The sequence below is a fragment of the Poecilia mexicana genome, unplaced genomic scaffold (assembly GCF_051168715.1).
Source record: "Poecilia mexicana isolate PSO_F unplaced genomic scaffold, ASM5116871v1 scaffold_15, whole genome shotgun sequence".
NCBI lineage: Eukaryota > Metazoa > Chordata > Actinopteri > Cyprinodontiformes > Poeciliidae > Poecilia > Poecilia mexicana.
Genome location: NW_028263384.1, coordinates 18,408,660 through 18,430,701, shown reverse-complemented (window position 1 = coordinate 18,430,701; position 22,042 = coordinate 18,408,660). Strand labels below are relative to the sequence as shown.

Below are 22,042 nucleotides of genomic sequence, written 5' to 3'. Positions count from 1 at the left end.
GAACCAGCACCAATTTAAAACATCTCTGATCTACAGACGCTTACTGTAGCGAGCTAACTTCAGTACAAAATGTTAATATTAAATTCTTGTTCAAATTTTGATTTATGTTTGGACCCGTTACTAAATAAAAGAATTACATTTTCCTACTGGATATCTTATGGTTTTCAATCAAAACTTATTTGCCTTGAATGAATTCTCCTCTGCAAAAACATAGGTCTTTACATTAGATTAGTTTTCTTTCCTCTTTTTTCTTACCTTTGATTTATTTTGTTTGTATTTCCTTTTAACTCATGTAAAGCACTTTGAACTGCCTTGTTGCTAAAAATGTCCTATATAAATAAAATTACCTTACTTAAAATAATTGGTGTTGTGATCATCTTTTTGTCAGTCCTTCTGACCTAGTACCATCTTTTTTTTATCTTTTGAATGCTGATATCGAATCATAAGGGATAACATTCATAGTGGAAATAGATTTGATATGATTTATCATGGGCTTCTTGTTTTATATCACGATAACCTAAAATTTTGCCAGTAAATTATCTAAAAAAAAGAAAGGTAACACAGAGAATTTAATTCCCCAGAAAACAAAAAAATCTTTATTTCCGTCTGATCCCAAGGTTCCACACCTCAAACCACATTAAAGGTTTCATTGTTTAATAATAGTCTTCAAAAAAGTATAAATCAAAGCATTTTTAGAGCAAAAAAAGCCACTATGAGCTGTAGACAACATGACCACAAGCTGCTGTAAGAGTCGAGTCCAGCAAAGCGGCCTGGTGCAGTCACCTGGTGGAGAGGAGCCACTGTGGCCCCACCAAAGAGAAGGCACACGTTTCCAAAAATCTGATGGCATTTAAATACCGTCTACAGAGTTTCCTGACGATGTTACAAGTCCGCTCTTGTCAGGATAAAAATGAGTATAAAATGGCTGACAAGGATTTTTTATTTTTTTTTTTTTTAAGGAAGGATTATTCAAGTGAGGTATCAGAGCGACATGTAAAAACGATGCGATTGCTGTACTAAGATGAAGAAAACACAAAAGATTAACAGTAGAGGAGGACAAGACTGCTTACAGATAAAGTGACAAGTGCAAAATGCAATGGTTTTCTCTTATAGTAAACAACAATGGACAAACAGTGCATTTCTTAATACAATGATGTGATAATACAAATGGCTTTGAGTGCACCTGCAATATATACTGGTATCATGGCTTTGTCAGCATTTTGTTAGGTAAATACTTTCACAAGAACTGTAAGGTGGTGTAATAAATGTAATGAAACTGGATACTGAAATTAAAGAAAAGAAGAGAGAAGCAAATCTAAAGCTGTAAATCTGAGCTAAAAACAAAACACACAAAACACAGAGAGACACTCTCCATTCGACGTTATGGCAAACACCAGCTTTTGGCAACGACTGACACTTTAAAGGTTTGAGTAACATTTTACACTGGTAGAACACATTTTGCATCGTCCGCGCACATTCCTCCATGCGAGCTCCGTGACAAAGAACTGTGCTCGGAAACAATCCAGCAGATTGCATTCTCAGCTTCTTCACATTTGCATGAATAAATGTGAATCTAGCGCTACATTCGCAGTCACGAGGAAACATTTAAAAAAAGGACGTCAGCGTGAGTATTCAAGTACGGTAAACAACGCAGCTGGTGTCGTGTTCATGGACCCGCGCGGGGGGGAGTTGTGTGCCGTTTTGTTCTGCCAGTGTAAAAACATCACTTTGTGTGATAAAAGTGCATATTCCTCCAGATATGGGACTTGGCTTAAAAGTATTACAACTGGTACTGATTAGTCAGTGCACTTAAGTTATGACTTGTTTTTGTTGTTTAGGTAACTAGCTCACTTGGCTTTTAAAAAATAACATGATCTTTATATATTGCCAAAGATTGATGGACAAACTGCATGCAAGAATGCTAATTTGGCAAAATCTAATAATGTTAGGATATTTTTTTTATTAAAATTTTGAGAAATGTATGATGTTGCAATAAATCTGTTTTATATATATATATATATATATTTCTTTTACATAAAGGTTCAAGTATCTATCAGTGTCTCCGGTCAACAGCTGGACAGTCGAACACTCTTGGATCTCATCAAGGTGCGGCTCTGCATCTGAAACACACTGAGCGTTTCTGCGACACAAGAAAAGGAGCACCTCGCTCCGCGTCTTCCCAGTGTCTCACCATGGCAGTCGTCTCCCCTGCAGCTTTTAGGGAGAAATGTTCACCCAGAGCCAGCCCAGCAGCGTCCCGTAAACCCAGGTTCTCACGTAAAGTTTTCTGCCGTTCTCCGTCAGCAGCATTGGCAGTGTTAGCCCTCCCAAAATTAGCGCAGAGGGAAGGGACTTGGAGAGGTTCAGCGGAGAGATTCTGCCCTCGCCGGGGAATCTGCCCTTTTTATCCGGATCCTCTGACTCGTAGAAATCTGTCAACATCCTTTCAGGAAAGAAGAGAAAAAGAAAGACGTAAGGGTCTCTTGGGAGCGGGGGGTTCATGCTGTCGGAGAAGTGCAAGAGGGAATGAAAATAAAGTGCAAAGTGAAAGGAACTGGGCAGAACCAGCAGTTACAGCACAAACACAGGTCAGGCTTTTTTGTTGCTGAGCTGGCAATGAAATCAATTATTTTAATCCAATGAAATGACTGACTTTGCTTCTTTTAGGAAATAAACTTCATTCTTTTCAACATGGGAAGCTTTAATAACATATCTTCAGCTTAATTCAAAAAATATTATAAAAGGAAGTTTATTTTATTAATACAAAAATTTAAATGTTTCAAGTAAGGGAAAAAAAGAGTAATGGTTCCATTTGTGACATAAGAAATCAGCTTTTAAAGGTAATGCTCCCTTTTAATTTAGCATGAGCTTAACAGCGTTTCAGTTCAGTCATGATCCAAGAGACTTGAATTGAGATTTGATTTCCAGAATGACTGGAAGTTGTCCCGAAGATCTGAGCTGCAATGCATAGTCACGTAGTAGAGTGGCCTAGTTAAAGTCCAGACCTAAATATGATTGATAATCTGTTAGAAAGTTGATGTTCACAGACTGTCTCTACCTAATCTGGCTGAATTGTTTGCTTTTCTACAATGTCTACAGTGTTTCTACAATGTATTGAATTAATAGAATAGCAAGGTTAAGGTCAACATACTATTCAGATTATTATTTGCATATGCAATGCTTCGTCACTACAACTATGGCATATTTTGTGTTGTTCCAATACATAAAATATCCCATCCCAATAAAATACCCAAATCATTTTTTGTCAAAAGTTATTTTTTTTTATGTCTAAATTATATTTTAGCAATAGAAAGTGGTGATTTTTTTTTTGTTTGAAAAGACGTAGGCCATTATCTTAGGAAGGTGACAACATGGGGATTTGTTGTAAAATGACAAAATGTTTGGCAAAAGCGCTACATATTTCTGCAAAACCTAATTATAAAGTGAAGAATTTGAAAGATCTAAAGTTAGACTTTTAAAATAAAGTAGCAATTCTCTTCCACATACAGTTAAAGTTTGGTTCTTCAAAAAATAAAATAAAAATAAATAAATCACTCATACTTCACAAGGACTGATCTGCACATCAACACACACTCACCGGTCCTTCATTTCGAAACGTTTGTGCATCCACCTTCGGAAAAGCTCGGGCTCTAATGGGATTCCCTTGATGTCCACGCGGTCGAAGTGGATGTGGATGCGGGGACATTCCTTGCATAGGAATTCTGTCAAACATAAAAAATAAAAAGAGGCTAAACAAAAACAGGAAGTCCCTTTCAGCAAAGAGGCACGTACAGCGAGCTCTTAAAATCGGCGCGGGGCGACAGTGATGGAGTGGAGCTGCTGCGATGCGGAGCTGAAACAATCTGCAGCCTGAGGAGAGGAAGAGCAGCGAACAAGGCTGAGAACATGTAAAGAGCAAACATCTTGATTAGTTCATTAGCTTCATCTTTATCGTCCATTTTTAATGCTGCAATGCAAAATATTTAGACATTTTCAACATGAAGCCTCCAGCCAAATTACTTGCCCGGTCGATCGGTGGAGAAACAAAAGTCAGAGTGCCCTAGAAGGTCACACGTAAAAGCGTAACCAAGAGTTGAGGCTCAAGGCTACAACGTGCATCCCCCTGAGAACCTCAGGTTCCTGTTTCCACAACATGCAATATTATCAGGAAATGTGCCGCCGAAGGCCAAAAGAGGAAACGTGATCGAAGACCACAGCGACGCGCTGCTTCACCGTTAGAAAGAGCATCTATAACACCAGCTGCTCAGATTTACACCGGCCTTCAGACACAACATACGGCAGCTTAATGATTATCCATAACTCAAGTGAGATACGGAGGCTCCGGAGGAGCAACAAACAATTTAACTAAAGAACACGTGACGTCGACAAAATGCAAGAGAAGGAAGAGTTAGAGCAAACAAATCTCCACAACAACTTAAACAACAACTACATGGAACAGAAGAAGGAAACCAAGGCTCTACTCTGGAGAGCCAAACATCACCTCATAATCTAAATGACATTTACACACTTTAAGAAAGTCAGAGGTGTCAATCAGTAGAAGCAAGAAGTACTTCATTTTTAATAATAATAATACAAAAATCTATTGATTTCTTCAGTAATATGCATTTTTAACAAACTGAAAAAAGAAAAGATTATTTCTTCCACTATGATAACCAAACTTAAATGTCGTTTAACTTTTAATTGACAGAATTGGAAGAATAAAGTTTCTCTGTAGGATTATTCAGTCCCCCACCCCCAAGTAAAACTTTTAATCAGCAGGTTTTCACTACAATCTGAGCTTCAAGAACTTACAGCAGATATAAGGGGGAAAAAAGTCTAAATTTGGTTACTAAGGTTCCCTGGAGACCCAAGATGTCATGACTATGCAGTAGTTCTCCAACAGTGAGCTTTATTAAACTTTCTTTACCGTCATGCTCATGGTTCTTGGCCTTAACTTAGACTTATTACACCACACTTGTTTGTTGCAGTTCCAGTAGATTTAAACACACATCTACTGTTTTGACTGTAGATAAGGGCAAGTTTATGTGACGTCTGGGTTTTCCTTCTGGACTTGTTTTCCCTGCAAACTGATCTCAGATAAGTGGGAGACAGTGAAGGACAGATGGGTAACTCTATTTCAACTTCTGTGAGATTTTTCCACGTGACATGATGCTACTGTAATGACAGGGTCGTTTAAGGTTTTTTAACACCAGCCAGTAAATGTGAAGCGTGTTGGTGTAGTAAGTGTGGTAAACACCTCCCAGAGTTATAAAAGTAATAAAAGTTAAGGGGAAAAATACAAATCAAGACTTTGGATCAAGACACAGCGACTCTAGAGTCACATGTGGACAATTTCCTGTTACAAGCTTTTAACGGATGTCAGGAGAAGGCACGAAAATCAATTGATCTATTGTGTTACTCGCTAAGCAACATCATCTGAGCAAGAACCGTGAAACACGTGCTTTGTGTAAAATAATTGAAATGTAGTTAAAAAAAATAGAGTATGAAGACTCAAAAAAGGCCATTTACTAAAAGAACATTATATTCAGAAGAGCAAAAAAGCCAAAACTGTACAAAAATTATATTTTCTATTTAGAACTCCTCAAGTGGCATAGTTTTAGCTTCACCCAAAAGAAATTTTGTAAAAAAAAAAAAAAACAAAAACAAAAAATAACAACTAACTTTTGCTATCCAAATGTTAATCTGAAAACTGATCAACAGATCAGCCCCACACTATAAAATAACAGTTATAATCTGTTTAAAGTTGAGGTTTAAATTTGTAGTTTTGAAGTTTACAGATCAACAGTAAAAGTTGTATTTTAATCCAACCACCTAAATTAATATTTTGGTTTTTGAAAGTCACAGTTCCAACCCGAGCCTTCACAGAGAGCTCAGAGAGCAGCGGTGGTGGCGCGGACGCAGGCGTGGGTCATTTCCACCAACGCCACTAAAGTCACCTTCACCGCATGAGGCCAGGAAGTGCGTGATGAGAGGAATGCTTTTCTATTCTCTGCCTTGTTTGCAAGAAACATCCACGTTTATTCCTGACTGTAACTGGATGTTTTTCTCCTGTTGTTGTTTTTTTTATTCAAAATTTCCAGCAGTGTTTTTCAAAGAACAAGGAACAAACAACAATAATCAGAGACTCCAAAAACACGAGAGTCACGCAGTTTACAGGAAGGCAGGGTTGTTAAAAGGTGATGTTTGCTGTGTGATTAATTACCAGGAAGGCTGAACATAACAATGTTTGTGCAGACTTGAGCTGCCCGGAGAAGTCTACCTGTAGCCTTAGTTTTATTTTTAAAAGGGAAAAAATAGCTAATATATTCATTCATTAGCTATTTTTTCTCTTTTAAAAATAAAACTAAGGTTACAGGTAGACTTCTCAGTGCAACTCCAGTTGAAACAAATATACAAAATATGGCTTCAGCAACAACAAAAAAAAAAAAAAAAGAAACAATTTTACTCTCATCTAGACTTCTTTTCTATACATTTTTTTACTTTTCTAATTTCTACAAGAGTTGCTCTAAACCTTTTGAGTAAATTTAATATGTAAAAGATCAACAGCCCGGTTGGAGAATGCCATTCTTTCATATGTTAGTGCACAAATTGGAGACATGTTTATTCTTTATCGATACAAATATTATCCCTAATTTATAGATCCACAAAATGAATAGAAAACTGGAATTGTATTTGTATATTTGAGGGAAAAGTACTTGCATGTCATACAAAAGTGGACATTTCAATGTGATATAATGTGATAATGATTAGGGGTATATGCTCCAACGCATCTTGTAGATTTTTTCATTTTCTGTTGTAATCAAAACTACATTCCCCACCACAAAATAAAAAAAACTAACAAACAAACAAACAAAAACAAAAAAAAAAAAACATTTCTTTGTCAGGTATGATAGCTCTTGGGACAAAACCTAATTAATTATCTGATAAAGACAAATTAAAAAAATTCCTAATAAAATTTTTTTAACGTCTTCATCTAAGTTCTTTGAACATGCCATGCGGTTGCAGAGAGGTACCTGCCATCGAAGGCGCGGGTCTCCTCTGACCGGAGTCGTCCAGCGTTCCCTCATAAGCTACTGTGACGTCATACACGGCGTCCAGGCTGTCATTCATGATGTTAACGGCGAGGTGAGACGCCTTCACCCTGGGTGTGAGAGTGTGCTTCAGAACAGCCAGCCCTGCAAAATAAGTAAATAAATAAATAAATTTAAAAAAAAAAGCAACAGCTGAAACAAATTCAACATCTGCACAAATATGAAGCAGCTCACATCTGCTTAGACAAAATTAGCGTGAAAAAGTGAATGATTATTCATGTCCACAAGGCCAGCTGAAATGAACTGAGCAACACTACATTAGGTTTTTCCAACTAATTGCATTTGCTGGTGGCGCTTATGATGCTAAAGTGCAGCCGGGCTTCGTGTTGTTTGGAGATTCTGTGGAGATTAAGCCTATCTCCGGGCCACAGCTCTGAATATCACCTTCCCCTTTAATCCACATAAATCGCTTGGGAAGGATGGCATGTGCTCATCAGTTTATCTGCTGAGTGAGGCATTAGTGAGCAGAGAATGGTCCCACATTGACCAAGGACTGACTAATTGTGTGGTGACTGACTGTCTATGTGGTTTCAATTTTGGTAAACCTAAGGGAGCCGAAACAAGAAATATTTAGTCTGATTTACAGAGAGAAAATAAGATTTTATTTCTTTTTATAGCGTGTACATACATGTCTGTTTTAACTTTATTTGAGTCATTTCTGACTTTATTTTACAGTCAGAAATGTTCTTTTTTCTAAAAAAGTAAAAAAAAAAAAAAAAGTATTATAAATAACATGCAACTTCAGGATATAGGGGGTTTCTAAATTTACTCATGGATACGGCAGCTGCCTGCAAGGTGACCACAGGTTGCATAACATAACTAACTCAGCTGTTTTCCAGATGTGAGCTGTTTGCAGTGAAACAGTGTGTGTGCAGCCTGTACAGCAGCAGTGAGAGGCTGCTGAATCCTGCCCCCACCTTCTCGCTCAGCAAACTTCTGACTGTCGGTGATAACATTCTTCAGCTCTGGATTATACCGAGTTCCTTCGGGAAAAATGACAAGGTACATCTGTGGGGAGAAGAAAGAAAAATAAATATTCAGACAGAGGTGATACTGAGTAAATAGAAGTTTTAAAAAAAATGTACAGGATTTATTAGCGAGGAAACTGATTTTGCATGACAAAAGGATTCTCCTGACAAACAGAGTTAAAGCCTTAAAACCAGATAATTTTTAAGGATTCTAGCTGAAAAATATCAGTTGAATTTTATCGTTAGCTTTTAATACCAATAAGAAGACTTCACAAATTTGTTTGTTCTTCTATGAAAACAAAAAGATCAAGAGAATAAAGTTTTTTTCCTTCTATTAGGGGCTAATTAAACTCATTAAATAAAATGGCATCTTTAATCACAGGTTATTGGCATCGTTTCTCAGCGTCATTGTTACACTGCAGATTTCTTTCTTTGTGAGCACAAGTTTCACAACAGAGCTTTCATTGTACTAATTTGGCTCTAAATAAAGGGTTTCACGTAAGAAACAATAAAACGAAACAACTCCTGCTTTTGTTACCTTAGAGGACTTCAAGACAATCTGAAAATGTTCTGTAATAAAAACCATACCTACTAGTGAATAATACCAACAATAAAACCAATTCATACAATTACTCTATTTAATAATGTAATCAGTTATGCCTGTTTAGTTTTACAGAGCTGTGAAAAAGCAAACTCCTCTTACAGATTCTGTTTTTGCCACGTGCTTCAGATCAAACATACACAGATAACCTGAGTAAATATAATAGTCTATTGTAATCAATCAAGCCACACTATGTAGTAATTACTGCCAGAACTACAGAATTAAGAAATAATTTAAATAGGACATGTGGCCTGACCTTAAAAAGGCCATTTATGCTAAAAAAAAAAAAAAAAAAAAAACACCAATGTGGCTGAATTACAACAATTCTGCAAAGATGAGTGGTCAAACCTGAAAACTCACTGCAAGTTATCACAAGCACTTGTTTACAGTTGTTGCTGCTAAGGGTGAACCAACCAGCTATTAGGTTTAGGGAGCAGTCACCTGTTTTCACACTGGGCCACGTAAGCTTAGATTTTGTTTTCTCCCTAAAAATTACACACCTTAATTTAAAAATTGCATTTTGTATTTACATTTTGTCTTTGACTAATGTTTAAATTGCTCTGAGGTTCTTAAATACTCAAACATGACAAACATGAAGAAAAAAAAAAAAAGGAAATAAGAAAATGGGCAAACACTTTTTCACACAGCTAAATCTATTTCTGTTTGCTTGATGATCTGAAACATGTAAGCGTGACAAAAAAAGAAAAGACAGACAAAATCTGTAAGCAGGTCAGGTTTCTTTTGCAGCAGTGTAGGTTTAAGAACAAGTAAACTAAACTGTAACTGTGTCAATATGAAAAGGTCCCCGCAATGTTAGCAGTATTTGGATTGCACAGCTGCACACACCATAATCTCTCAGAGTCAAATCCAAAAAACATGATTACAAACAAGCCCTGCAACTCAATCTGCACTGCTTTTCACATCAGTGAAACTTCACATGGGGGCTCTAAATTTGAACATAAACACTAAAGGTTAGTAATAAAAAGTTTTTACACACATATTCACTTGAATAACTTATATAAAAAAAAAAAAAAAAAAAAAAAAACAGTGTTGAGGACTTACTAGCAGAAAATTTCAAATGATTGAAATAATAAAAAAAAGTGTTTTCAGGTTCCAAGGTCATTATCTCACTAAAGCATAATGTGTTGGAATTAAACAGATGCTGAAATAAAAAAAAATAAATAAATAAAAAAGGCTATGACCAAAGGTTAGAGATGTTGATTTCACTAAATGTTTGCTGTGGTCTCGTCATTATTTCCCCAGAGCTGCGCACTTACTGGAGCTCCACATCGAGTCTGACTGAGAAGCTTCCTCTTCATGGCCTTTTCATTAAACTTTGCACTTCTTTTCACAAAGATTCCCCCGTGCTAAAAGGAAAAACAAACAAAATACAACAAATAGTAAGAAAAAAATGGTGATTTTTTTTTTAGGTTATGATTGCTAGAGGACTTCTTAATGGCTGCGTCACCTGTGAAAAATACCAGCCATACAACGGGAGCCACTTGAGTCCATCTTTTAGGACGTATCTGATATGACCAATGGCGCTCTGTCTGATGGCCAGCATGTCAGCAATAATCCAATCAGCTGAAAAGGCCAGACAAAGAACAACCTTCAACAGACATCACTATGTAATTATAGTTTGAAGCTGTATATCTAAATACTCTACCTGTGCATTGATGATTAGAAAGGTAGATGACGTTCTCTTTATTCTTTGGTATATCTCCATATATAACAATCTAAAGTAAAACAGAACGGAGAATTAAATGGTTAAGAACAGGTCAAAAAGTAGATAGTGAAAATATTTCACGCTAAGGTAACAAGTTTATGTTTTCTATAAAGATTGCTGATCACATCTACAGAAATGCCTTGAACAGATTTGTAAAATCCCCTAAAGTATGTTCGCCTCAGGAGTAAAAATCACAAAATAAATTCTTAAATAAGTAACTTTTAATTTCAGTACATTTATTTATCCATCCAGATCAATTAAGCTAACATTAGTTTTTTTTTGTGGGGGGGGTTAGGGGGGATTGTGGGAGAAGGAAGCTGGAGTACCCAGAGAAAACTCATGAATGCATGGGAAAAAACAAGGCCATGTAGAAAGACTCCAGCCTGGGATTTAAACCCAGACCTATGGCGTCATCTCAAAAAAAATTTGAGATGATGCTATTAATGGTAAACATTGCAATAACAATATATGCCTGCATTCTTTTTTCTTTGCTTTCTCATCTATGCTTCAGTCACTCTGTGACCTTTAGCATGTTGAGCAATGTCATTAGAGTCCAATGTGAGCATCTGCTGCCATAAGACTCAATAATTACATTAACATGCATATCAAAAACACCTGAAATGTATAAGACAACATTTCACTGAATACCGAATAGTTCTTTGCAATATGAATATTGCGCACACTGATATTAATACAGTTTTTCCCCCCTCAAACTCATAAAAAGTGCTCAAAGTAAAAGATTAGATTTTTTTAAGTCTAGTTAGATTATACCACTGCAATTAAAATTTATTTTACAGATTTTTAGCAGACAAACAAATGAGATCAGCAGAGTCTAAAGAAACTCAGTCAAGGTTTAGCTTCCAGCCTATTCTGCTGATATCAACACTCTGGGAATTTATATTCAGCACTCTAATCTTATCAAATACTCCTGCATCCAATATTGTACTTTCACACTATCATAGTATGCACAAAGATTTTTATGGCGGCTTATTTATCATGATTTGTCTACACACAACCCTCTGTGCAAGGTGTGGCAAGAAGGCACCAGAGAAAAATGCAGACTTTCTTGCCATCCAACTGGTTCATCAGGATTGCTTTTAAAAACTTAGTCAACTACTTTTACCTCAATCATTGAATATATTTCACGAGACTTTAAAAAAATGCACAAATGCAATGTTTTCATGAGAAACAGGCCTTCAGAACTAAACATCAGTTCAGTTTTATGAACACAAAGTGAAGGGTTACTCACCTCGACCCCTGTGTAGTTTTCAAAGAAGAACAGGACCATGCTCTGATAGATGCAGTACAGTAGGTCGTCTAATTTATGGTAAAACCTTGCTGGTAAAACGGTGGAAAGTAAGCGCCAAACCCCCCATGACAGAACATATGCTGGGGCTGTACCCAGCATGATGGTGGCAGGAAACCAGTACCGCAGCGAGTATGTGTGCACAACCAGAGAGAGCAGCATGGTGGCACCTCTGTTACAAATCCCTGAAGTCGGCTGTTGGACCAGTACCACACACCGTGATTATATTACAATGTACCCTTTCTGTACCACTGCACACCTGGCCTACTTTCAGCACACCTGCCCCGAGAGGTCAGCATAGGAAAGTGAGAAAGCTGCAGAAGGAGGCAAAAATGTACCCTTGTAGGCGAGAAAAGCAGTCAGCAAACTCAGCTTAAGCCGGAAAAAGACAACAACATTAAGTTACATAAATTATCTCAACAAGTTAGAAATATCCATGGAAACGAGAACAGTTCTAACTCCGAACTGTACAAGTTAAGTAAAAAGCGCTAGCCGATAATAAATCGAATCAGGCCAAAGTAGAAGTTTTCTCCTCCCCTCTACACTGTCTCTTCTAACGCCGGAAGGACCACAAAATCCAAATAAAAAGTCAAACTAGTTGCTAAAAGGAAAAAAAAATACTCTATTTCCTGCCTCAGTTCATTTTTATCCGGCTCCTAGCTTACAGCAGCAAATGTCACACACGCCTCCCTACGTCACGACGCGTTAGAGCAGTAAGGAAGTTGATTGGCTAAGTGATGCAATAGAAGGCGGCGTAGGAGCGGCTTTAGTATGGCAAGCAATTGTAACACAAAATTTTTTAGATACAAGTTCCTTTCTTAAAGGTATGGTTCCTGTCTACTGAAATTATGTTTTAAAAGATTAGGAGAGGTCAGTATATATTACGTGAAGTAGAACATTTTATTTTCGTCTTAAATGAGGATAAATCCAGAGGCTAGCAGCCAGTCAGGGGCTAAGAAATCCAGGAAGTTTGTTTTGAGTGAACTGAAACTACTTAGAGAAGTGTGAATATATATTTTTACTAATCTTTAATCTGTACCTGCAATAGTTCTACAAGATGGGAAGCGAAGGAAGCTGTACATTTGGTGGTTCTCTACGTTTAATATTAAGCTATGTACAAATTTACGAAAGGAAAGTAGAAGGTTTGATGAACTGCAACTTTTATTTAATTTTTTTGTTTTTGTTTTTGCCTTTCATAGTGCCTTGTTTTGAATGTATGTCACTCACTCCTGGTTCTTCCCTCAAATAAAACCAGGATCATAGTTTAAAAAATTAAGAACATTACCATATTTTGATATAATGAACACTAACTTTTGCAGACTTTTATCATCAAATCAATAATGTTTTGGCATGCAGGCACTTGGAAAAATATTGTATTATAAGCTTATTAAATAACTGGAATAGAGGATTATTTTATTTCTTTAATCAAACCTTCTGAATGTGTTGTGGTTTATTGCATGAGTTGGGTGGTAATTTATAGAAAAGTTGATAATTATTTACATAGGAAATTAAGAAAAAAACCCACCAGCAATATGAGTTGGCTGGTTTAAACAGAACATATGAAGCATTTTAGTCAGAGACGAGTAACTAATAGGAAAGTAAGAGAGCATAATAAATTAAGTAATATTGTGTTCCCTTTAATCAGTATAATGCATTGGCTTCACTGTTAAACCAGCTATAGTGACTGGAAACGCTTAATATGTTCTGTTCTCAGTAAATATTTAACAAGAGTGAAATCCAGCCTTGAGAATGGAGTTGTATTAATATTGCATAAGTCTGCTTTGGTTTTGGATTCTCTCATACTAGTAGTAGAATTTAAAACTCAATATCCAAAACACTCATGCAAGTAAAAATTACATTTCAAGGACTCTACAACTAACATATCAATAGAAAGCTTAGAAAAATGCTTTCATTTGTAAAGCTGAAAAGATTTGATGTGTTCTTAGAGGAATTATGAACGTCTACTTTGAAGAGGTTATTAAATGGTAATATTGCTTACTGTAAGAGCACATTGATTTAATAATACAGGTCCTGGTTGCAACTTAACCTTCTTCTTGCTCAGACTAGCTTAATCAGAGGGATATTCACCTCAAAACAAATGTACTTTAAAGCTCTATAAAATACCACATTTTTGTACACAAGAGATTTATTATCTGGGGTCTTGTTTGGACTTCAAGTAGAGAGAGCACAAATAAGAGGTGTAGCGGGTTATATGCAGAATTAATCTATTCAAAAGTAACAAAATATCAAAAGGCAAGTAAATATTTAAGAAATGATTGGAAACAAAAAACAGACTTCTTCATTTTCTGTCTTCTGAATTTGGTGGCATTTCTTGGAAAAGAAGTTTATAGCAATCAGATCATGTTTAAATAGACAAGTTCACTATCTGTAAAGTGAAAGTTAAGTTGACCGCATCGCTTTATTATAAGACCTTAAGAGGCAGCACATTCAGATAAACAGTCTCAGTGTCTGAAGTCAAATAAACATTGAATCCTGCCTTGATAAAGATACACATTGACCTAGTGTGTAGGAAGATTCTATCTTAGTTGACAATACATGAACACTTGTCACATATTCAGGGTTTTCTGTACTTTCCGTAAAGCACACAAATTGATCAACTCTTGTTTAAAATCCCATCTGAAACTCAAAGTCATCTAAAGCAATAATTTTTCTGTCAAAAGAATAAACAAGGTCAACCAAATCTATCAAACTAGAGGGCGTCCGAACCATACCAATAACCGATGATCCTGATTGAAAACCTCACTTATTGAAAATAAAACACAAATACCACATTTAAAAAAAGCATTTATTAAAAACCACATCACAACACATTTTTATCAGGATAAAGAATTTTCCTATGAACTGGCTAAGCAAGTCTTTCTAAAGTCACATTATCTAATATCCAAACAGCCTGTAGTGGTTTCTACTTAATGTAAACACATAAATGGCAAGGCACCAACATACAGCTTGCAAAGGCAGTTAGTCAGGCTTCACAGTAACATAAACAAGAGCACAATTGATGCTGCTGCTGAGTCGTAAACGTTTTCCATAGCAAACAAAGTTTTTGAAAAGCAATATATTTGACTGGATTCATATGAACTATATGAAGACACTTACAAACCATGAAAGTAACAGAGAAAAGAGAAGAACAGCAGGGGTCTGCTGGCGCCTGTCGTGTAATCAGTCACAGCAGGCGCTCAGAAAAATTAATAATACTGAACAAAACCCCAAACAACTAGTCCCCATTATTCCAAGTCATAGTTGTCGTAAGGTAGGATCTTCAGATTGGTTATGCTATCTGAAAAAGAACAGAGCAAAACAAGAGAAACACATTAAAACCATGAAACAGTAATTTGGCTTTTATAACAGATGTTAGAGGACCGTCTTACCCAGAATCCACTGCTCTGACAGGATCCTGCTGCCCTCTGGCCTCCTGCCGCTGTACTTTCCTATGCAGATACCTGCCTGCCGAACCGTTTTGCAGGCTGTGCCTCCACACAGCTCGATCAGCTCCACCAGACTCTGAGTGGGTGGCTGGGAGCGCTGAGACACAAATATGGGTGGCTGGTCTTGGAAGAGGTTCTGCTGGTGCTCTCCTGCAGACAGGTGCCTCTGGAGACGACAGATCTGAGGGAGAAACAGGCAGTTAAACTCTGAAGTCCACCTGGTGATTAAATTATCAATTTCCAGATATGCAGATGATGCACAACTTTATGTTGGTGGTGGGACTATGCTCCGACACAGAGATACTGGTCATAGATTCTGAAATGAACGCAAAGACACTTTGCACATAAGTTTTCTTGTCCACACCCATCAATAGTTATGAAGAACCTTGATGGGTTTTGTTTTTTTGTTTGTTTTTGTAAATGTAAAAAGAATCTCTATCGAAATTAGGAAAACAGATCTTCTGCAAATTTCAGGAAGATTGTAATATCTTTACAAATAACAATTAAGATCAACATTACCAAAGAAAAAACCTACTTAAAAGCTTATATTTAATTTACTTCTGAACTTTAAAAAGTTAAATATGACTGTAACCCTAAACTGGTGTCTCTTAGCATGTGAGTCAAGTCTTTTTACACCTAGTTTACCAAACTCCAACGCCTACAGTACAAACTGTTGCACAACAACTACAAAAAAAAAAAAAAAAACAGATTTTAGCCAAATACAAAAAACCCTGTTCTCAAGCCAAGACTCATTAAATGTCCAGTTTTCCTTGAAGAAGGAGCCAATGTTGAATAACGTAAGAAAAATGTTTTAATTTTGTTTTTATTATTATTGCTGAAACATACAAGGAAGGAATGTTGGCAGCACTCAACATGGCAATGAGTGCTGCCAACATCTTTTGTATTCTTCGACATAATTGTACCTCAACACAATTCAGCCTTGGAGGTCCAGAGGTAGCTGCTCTGACTTTGTCGCCTGGTTTCTGCTCTGCTCCATCGAGCAGTGTGCTCCATTCAAAACCATGTGCAACGCACTGGATCTACAGTAGCTGGACTCCAGTTAAATTGCAGAAGCATCTCAAGGAAGATCAGAGGGAATCAGATGCACCTGAGCTCAATTTCAGATGTCAAATCAAAGCGTGTGAATACTTGTGTAACTGTGATGTTTAAATGTTTTATATATTTACAAAAATGTCTGAAAGCATGGTTTCATTTTATTATTATAGAAACACTAGCAAACACCTAGGCTGAAACACTTATTTTGTGATGTGACAGGAGAAAAACACAGGTGTTACTGACAACTTTAACAATGGCTCAGTTATACTCCAGGGCTCCTGTAAATCATGACAGTGAGCCAGCTTCACAGTCCCAGGAGTGTGAAACTGAGAGAGATAAACCTTTTTAATAACCCCAACCCAAGTCACATTCTGCGTTACATAAAAATGTGAAGCATCAGAGATGCCCCACAGTTCATTAAATTGGTTTAGTTAATCAAATCATCAGTTATTTCTCACTGTGGTTTACAGACTGTGGTGTATGAGAATGTTCTCGTCTATGATCGTGATTTATGTTGAATAAATATTACCCCTACAAAATCAGAATGAAGCTGCCAAGGGAAGTACAGCATAGAGAAAATAATCTACTGTATCCAGAATCGCTGGGGTCATAAGAAAACTAATTTACAGCACACGCCACTCAATACTCTACCCTTTCAGAAACGGATGATACTAATCTTTAATTTCATGAGCATGACTGGGCAATAGTGCTGTGAAAAGGTACTTGGCCTCTGAAGATTTCTTCTGCTTTTACTTATCACCAGATCATCAAACAAATCCTATTATCAGACAAAGATAATCTTAGCTTATGTGAGTAAGGATGTTTTTCTTTAATAATTTTATGCATAAGATAATAGTATCTTATGCATACTTTTATGCATAAGATAATAGTATTCCCATCTGCCATAAGCCATTGTTTCTCATCTCACTGGTCTACAGAATATTGTCCCAAAGGTCCTGGGGATAATCAAGATATTATATGGTTAATCTGAAAAGGGTTTTCTGGTCAACAGTGATCTTCACATTAGAACCCCTCCGGATACCATTTTCGTTCAATGTTTTGATGCTACAAGCCACAGAGTAATTAGGGTTTAAAATGAACTCAAATTTCCAAAAGGGTTTTATTATTCAGTGTTAAGTCATGGTGTTTAACGGGCAGGCACCTGCTTTTTTCAATAAGGCCAAATGATATGTTCTTTTAACTAAAGATCATCATCAACTTTTGAAAGAGTTACTAGAACACCAATAGTCTTCTGTTCACTTACATTATATTGGTGTAAAACATATTTGTACAGCTACAAATACATAAATTTACTTCAAATCTTCAGCGGCAATTTATATGAATAAATTTAACACTCTGACTTTAAGCAGATTTCTAAGACAGGGCAGCCTCCTTTGAGCTATTTTAATGCTGCAGTACTCCCGCTGGCCTGAAGGTGGCTGCTGGAGCTACACCAAAGGGTTTTTCAAGCTTTGAAACCCTCAAGCACTGCAAAACATTTCATCCATGATGCCACAGGCAAACTTACTGCTTAATGAAAACTCACAACACCGTAGTCGTAGCTATTAGAGATAAATCTTTGTATGCAAATCATGAATCTTAATTTCTTTAAAATCTATGAAAGTTGTAAGTTTTGAACACTAATTAATCCACTTGAGCTATTTCTGCGACCCTGTCCTAAATGACAGCTCAGCCGGGTCCTGCCAGACTAAACAGGAGCTCTTTGAGGGTCTGTTTGTTTTCAGACTTGCTGAGTGACAAGCGTAGTTCTAAGTAAGGCCTGCTCCATATTCAACAAGGGTGAGTTAACAAACTGAAGGGGACAATCTACACCATTCTAAGTCAAACACCTGGAAAGAAAGTTGCAGAGTTCTGATGTTAGTTTTGCCTCGTGTCAAGAAATCAGGGGTTACCGAGGCGTTTTAGGGTACAAAGAATGAGAGTGCAATTAAATGTCACTTAAAACCGGAGGAAAAACATATCTTGTGTATGTATATGATGAGTAAAGGGCAACACTCAATAGACAGCAATTGTTTTATAATGTTTCCAACAAAGACTCTGGCCTGAAATTAAAAAGGGCTTTAACCTTTACAGGAACATTGTCTTCTTTTTCTCTGAATGACCATCAAAGCTTGAACGCTGTTCACTAATAATTTAGCAAACTCTCAGTGACATTTACTTGCTTTGCTGTATTCAGAGGCAGTTTAGATTTACATAAATTTCATTTTATAACTGGCTTCCAGTTGCATTAAAAATTCACTTGTAAATTCAGCTGAATGTTAAAACGCCACTTCATTTGTCACGCGCTAAAGTTCCTAATTATAATGAAAAAGAACCAACAGTAGTGCTGGCATATTTAATATAATATTATACGGCAATCAGTCAAGGCATTTAAAGTAAGTGAATGCATCGCAATGCAGTGATGGAAGGAAAATCCTGGGTGTTTGTATTCATGTGCATGCCACTTTGACCCGTATCACCAACCCCCCATGGCAACGGCACTCCCTGATGATGGTGGTCTCCCCACAGCAGGACAATGGGGCCAATCAAGCCACAGAAACACCAACAAAGACCTCAAGGCTTTGATCAGTCCAAAAGACTCAACAGATTCTCGTCTGACCAAGTAACCGTGGGATAAACCAAAACAATCCATATTCATAGTGGCCCCACGTCAAACCCAGCGGGTGTGCTACCCAGATCCCTACTTTGGGTGAGTGTATTTAATTACAGCAAGACTGATTAGTTAGACATGGTAGAACTAAGTGGGAGAAGCAGAATGTGTGATTATGCTGTCACAAAATGACAGTTTAATCAGTTTAGGACAGATGAAAAAGACTGAACCTTTTAATATTTTGGCTAGCAAATGTAGCAGAGACAGCATTCAAATTGTTGCTTTACAAATTATCAATAACCTCGTTAGCAAACCCTTGCAACTTTTTAGGTTGAGAAATCATCGAGGGAAATGATTATGTAATATTATTCATGTGGCATGTTTATCACTCTCAGCCAAACCACATGCAATAATACTGACTCCCTTTTAGCTCTGCTTTTTGTTTTGATGGTGGCTAAATGATTCCCTGTTTTCACCAAGTAATGGCCTTAAGTATCCTTTTCCTGTTTGCTACTGAAAAGATGGGTTTATGGAGCATTATTTTTCATGGTAATGAATGATTCAAACAGCTGCAGATCATTTATTTGCCTTTTTCTTCTTAGTTTTGGGTACAAAAAGAGGAGTCATTTGCTCTGAAATATTTAAAACTGACCATGGAACATTTCACAACTTTCTTGGTACTCGCTTACACAACCAAAATGTCAAAGTAATTTTCTACAAACTACTCTTAGTTTGTTGTAATTGATTGCTGTAGAATACTTGGTTGTTTTAGTTCCAATCTGTTGCAGATCAGAACCATATCATAGGAAATACGGTGTATTATCGAATGTTTGCTAAAAAGACTGATCTTATTAAATTCAAATAGCTATGAGATTTGAGTATTTAGATTTTGTGTGTGGCCTCCACATAAAAAAATGGAAGTAGGTCAGAAAATAATATAACATTTTCATCAATTCATACCTCCATTTCACTTCTCCCTACTTCCAATTGTGCCTCAAATAATTCTGGAAGTATGAAATTTCACCACGATATAGTAATATTTTAACATGATTTGTTATTTTTATAAATTTTAGAGGCAATTTTTCATGAAAATAATTAATATTTAATAGATTTCAACTATTTTGTACTGTCTAAAATTTGTATTAATCTCCATTTCCATTTATTTTGGTTCTGGTCCCCTTTTAGGCATCTTATAAAATATGCCATGATCTGATATCAAACCAAAATGAGAAGAGAGGTAAATTTCCTGTGCTGTGTGAATGTTACAATCTGAATGCATTCAAATTATTTAAAGGAGGTGAAATGAAGCAGAACCCCTTAGAACCATGTCAGCCCTACAACAAAGATTTTGATTCAACTGGTTGCACAAGGCTTTGAGGAATGCAGATATGTAGATTTTATGGTCTTGCTGTCAGAAGTGTGGACACAGCAGTAAGTTAAAAGCTACTGGTTCTTTGTGTCCTTTTTCTAAACTTGATCTGTTTTTTAAATGGGGTTCCATAAAGAAGAGGATATAATTTTCCTGTTCCGAGGCATGTAATTCTCAAGACACTTATTTGTAAGTCACACTATGACAAAGATGGTATTTTCCTGCATTTTAATCCAATCAAACAGAGTTATTTTATTAATCTAAATGCATGTATAAATTGTAAATATGTATTTAAAGGCGTGGGACTAGGAAGAACTTGTTGTGGAAAGCAGGAGTTCAGCTTAGCAGTACAATTAGTAATGTCATCAGCTTGAGGCAAGAAAAGCTTTATTTAATCAAAACTGTGTATTTTAATGGCAACTATTTGGTGAAGGCTATATCTTCTGGTACAGTTAAAATATGAATAATGTGTCTAGTTAAAAGCTTTCGAAGATAAGAAATCCTGATCCGTTCATCTCTTCAGAAAGAAACAGTTAAATATTTTTAAAAAGTATTAAATGTCTAAAAAATAATGTCTATCAGGCACCAAAAAAGTTATATATTTTTTTATATTTGAAAGGCCAAAGAAGCACATGGATTACAGAGGTAAAACTGTATGAAAAAAGTGAAGAGATGAAGGTTCCTAATTGTCTCCTGCTGGTAAATAGTATCTACTGGCAGTCATATTTTATTGTTCCCTTACTGCTGACATAGTAGAATACTGAAAACAAGAATACCACTGTGAGTAGAGTGTATAAATGCCACCCCCCTGCCGGGTACGAACTGATGCATGGTGAGTACAAAATGTGCCATGCCATTTGTTTTTGGAAAGAAGTAAAAGTAACAAATGGAAAAAACAACTGGGGTCAAAATGACAACTGGTCCAGAGGCAAACTCACTCCTGATGGTAAACAATGAGCTGAAGAACTCATAAAAACTCACATTCACTGCATGACTGTTAACCGTTATAGAAATGGTATCTCAACGAATTTTACTGCAACATATCAATATTTCCTGTGGGCTCCTAAAATTAACAGCCCTACTCTTCTTCACAATGAAAACTCCACATCCTTACCAAAGCAGACCAGTCGATATGTCTGCTGCCATATATTGCAGTAACATTAATCTTGCCGGGCACAGCGAGTCAGCAGGCAGACAGCCTGCGCTGCCTTGTGACCATGCAAGGATGAATTGATCTCGACATCCCCCATGTAGTGAAATGCAGTGTTTGCTTGACAGTTCAGCAGATGTTCCCTGTGCTCACAGCATGAGGAAACAGTCTGGCATGTGGTATGCATAGGATGTGGCCCAGTGATAAATTCAGTGAATGAATGGCCCCTTGAGGTAATGCTGTTAAAATGAATAACTGTTCCTGTTCCCGGCCTCCCGTGTGCCGTCAAAAACCATAAAGCAAACTGAGACACAAAAAAGTGGTGCAAATTAACGTCCCATGACACTGACTCAGCCAGAGCACCTGAACAAAGTCGGTGTTTTTAAAATGACGACAAGTCCTTCCTCTTTAGTAATGCCCCTTAAATATGTTGCATTTCCCTCATACAGTCAGGGTTACATCAGCTCACTTCCTACAATTCTGCAGAGAGCCAGTCCGAGGCTTTCCTGTCAAAGAATGATTTATGCTGTAGTTGACACTGAAAGGTGGTTAAAGTGAACTAATATTTTGCATACGTCATACACAATACAGAGGGAATTATGCATTAAGCTGTTTTCTTCTTGAAAAATCTTTGGGCTGCAGAAAATGTTGCAGAAGACTATTCGTAAGCATCTTTCATGATAACCATTCCAACAGG

The 22,042-nt window shown here is 36.8% G+C and overlaps 2 protein-coding genes across 3 annotated transcripts in view; both read right to left on the bottom strand.

The window, feature by feature from the left end:
- Positions 1 to 568: 568 nt before the first annotated feature.
- agpat5 (1-acylglycerol-3-phosphate O-acyltransferase 5 (lysophosphatidic acid acyltransferase, epsilon)) lies at positions 569 to 12,411 on the bottom strand. Its single transcript, XM_014981834.2, has 8 exons — positions 11,657 to 12,411; positions 10,348 to 10,417; positions 10,150 to 10,265; positions 9,959 to 10,048; positions 8,030 to 8,120; positions 7,035 to 7,196; positions 3,599 to 3,722; positions 569 to 2,443 (listed from the first exon to the last, which is right to left on the bottom strand). The coding sequence occupies exons 1-8, from the start codon at positions 11,873 to 11,875 to the stop codon at positions 2,218 to 2,220; spliced, it is 1,098 nt and encodes a 365-aa protein (XP_014837320.2). The 5' UTR covers positions 11,876 to 12,411; the 3' UTR covers positions 569 to 2,217.
- Positions 12,412 to 14,501: 2,090 nt separating this feature from the next.
- mcph1 (microcephalin 1) overlaps positions 14,502 to 22,042 on the bottom strand; it is a 34,458-nt gene continuing 26,917 nt past the window's right edge. For both annotated transcript variants that reach the window (XM_088012829.1, XM_088012830.1), the window contains exons 14-15: positions 15,103 to 15,340; positions 14,502 to 15,011 (exon numbers count right to left, since the gene is read on the bottom strand). In XM_088012829.1, coding sequence (XP_087868955.1) covers positions 14,959 to 15,011; positions 15,103 to 15,340 — 291 coding nt within the window. In that variant the 3' untranslated portion in view covers positions 14,502 to 14,958. The remainder of the gene's footprint in view (positions 15,012 to 15,102; positions 15,341 to 22,042) is intronic.

What these genes read in the sequence shown, in the direction of transcription:
- agpat5 (XM_014981834.2), bottom strand. Translation starts at nt 11,875, where the DNA reads ATGCTGCTCTCTCTGGTTGTGCACACATACTCGCTGCGGTACTGGTTT. An exon ending in ATGGCTGGTATTTTTCACAG is followed by an intron (nt 10,049 to 10,149) that starts GTGACGCAGCCA and finishes TTTTCCTTTTAG; the next exon opens with CACGGGGGAATCTTTGTGAA. An exon ending in AGACTCGATGTGGAGCTCCA is followed by an intron (nt 8,121 to 9,958) that starts GTAAGTGCGCAG and finishes TTCTCCCCACAG; the next exon opens with ATGTACCTTGTCATTTTTCC.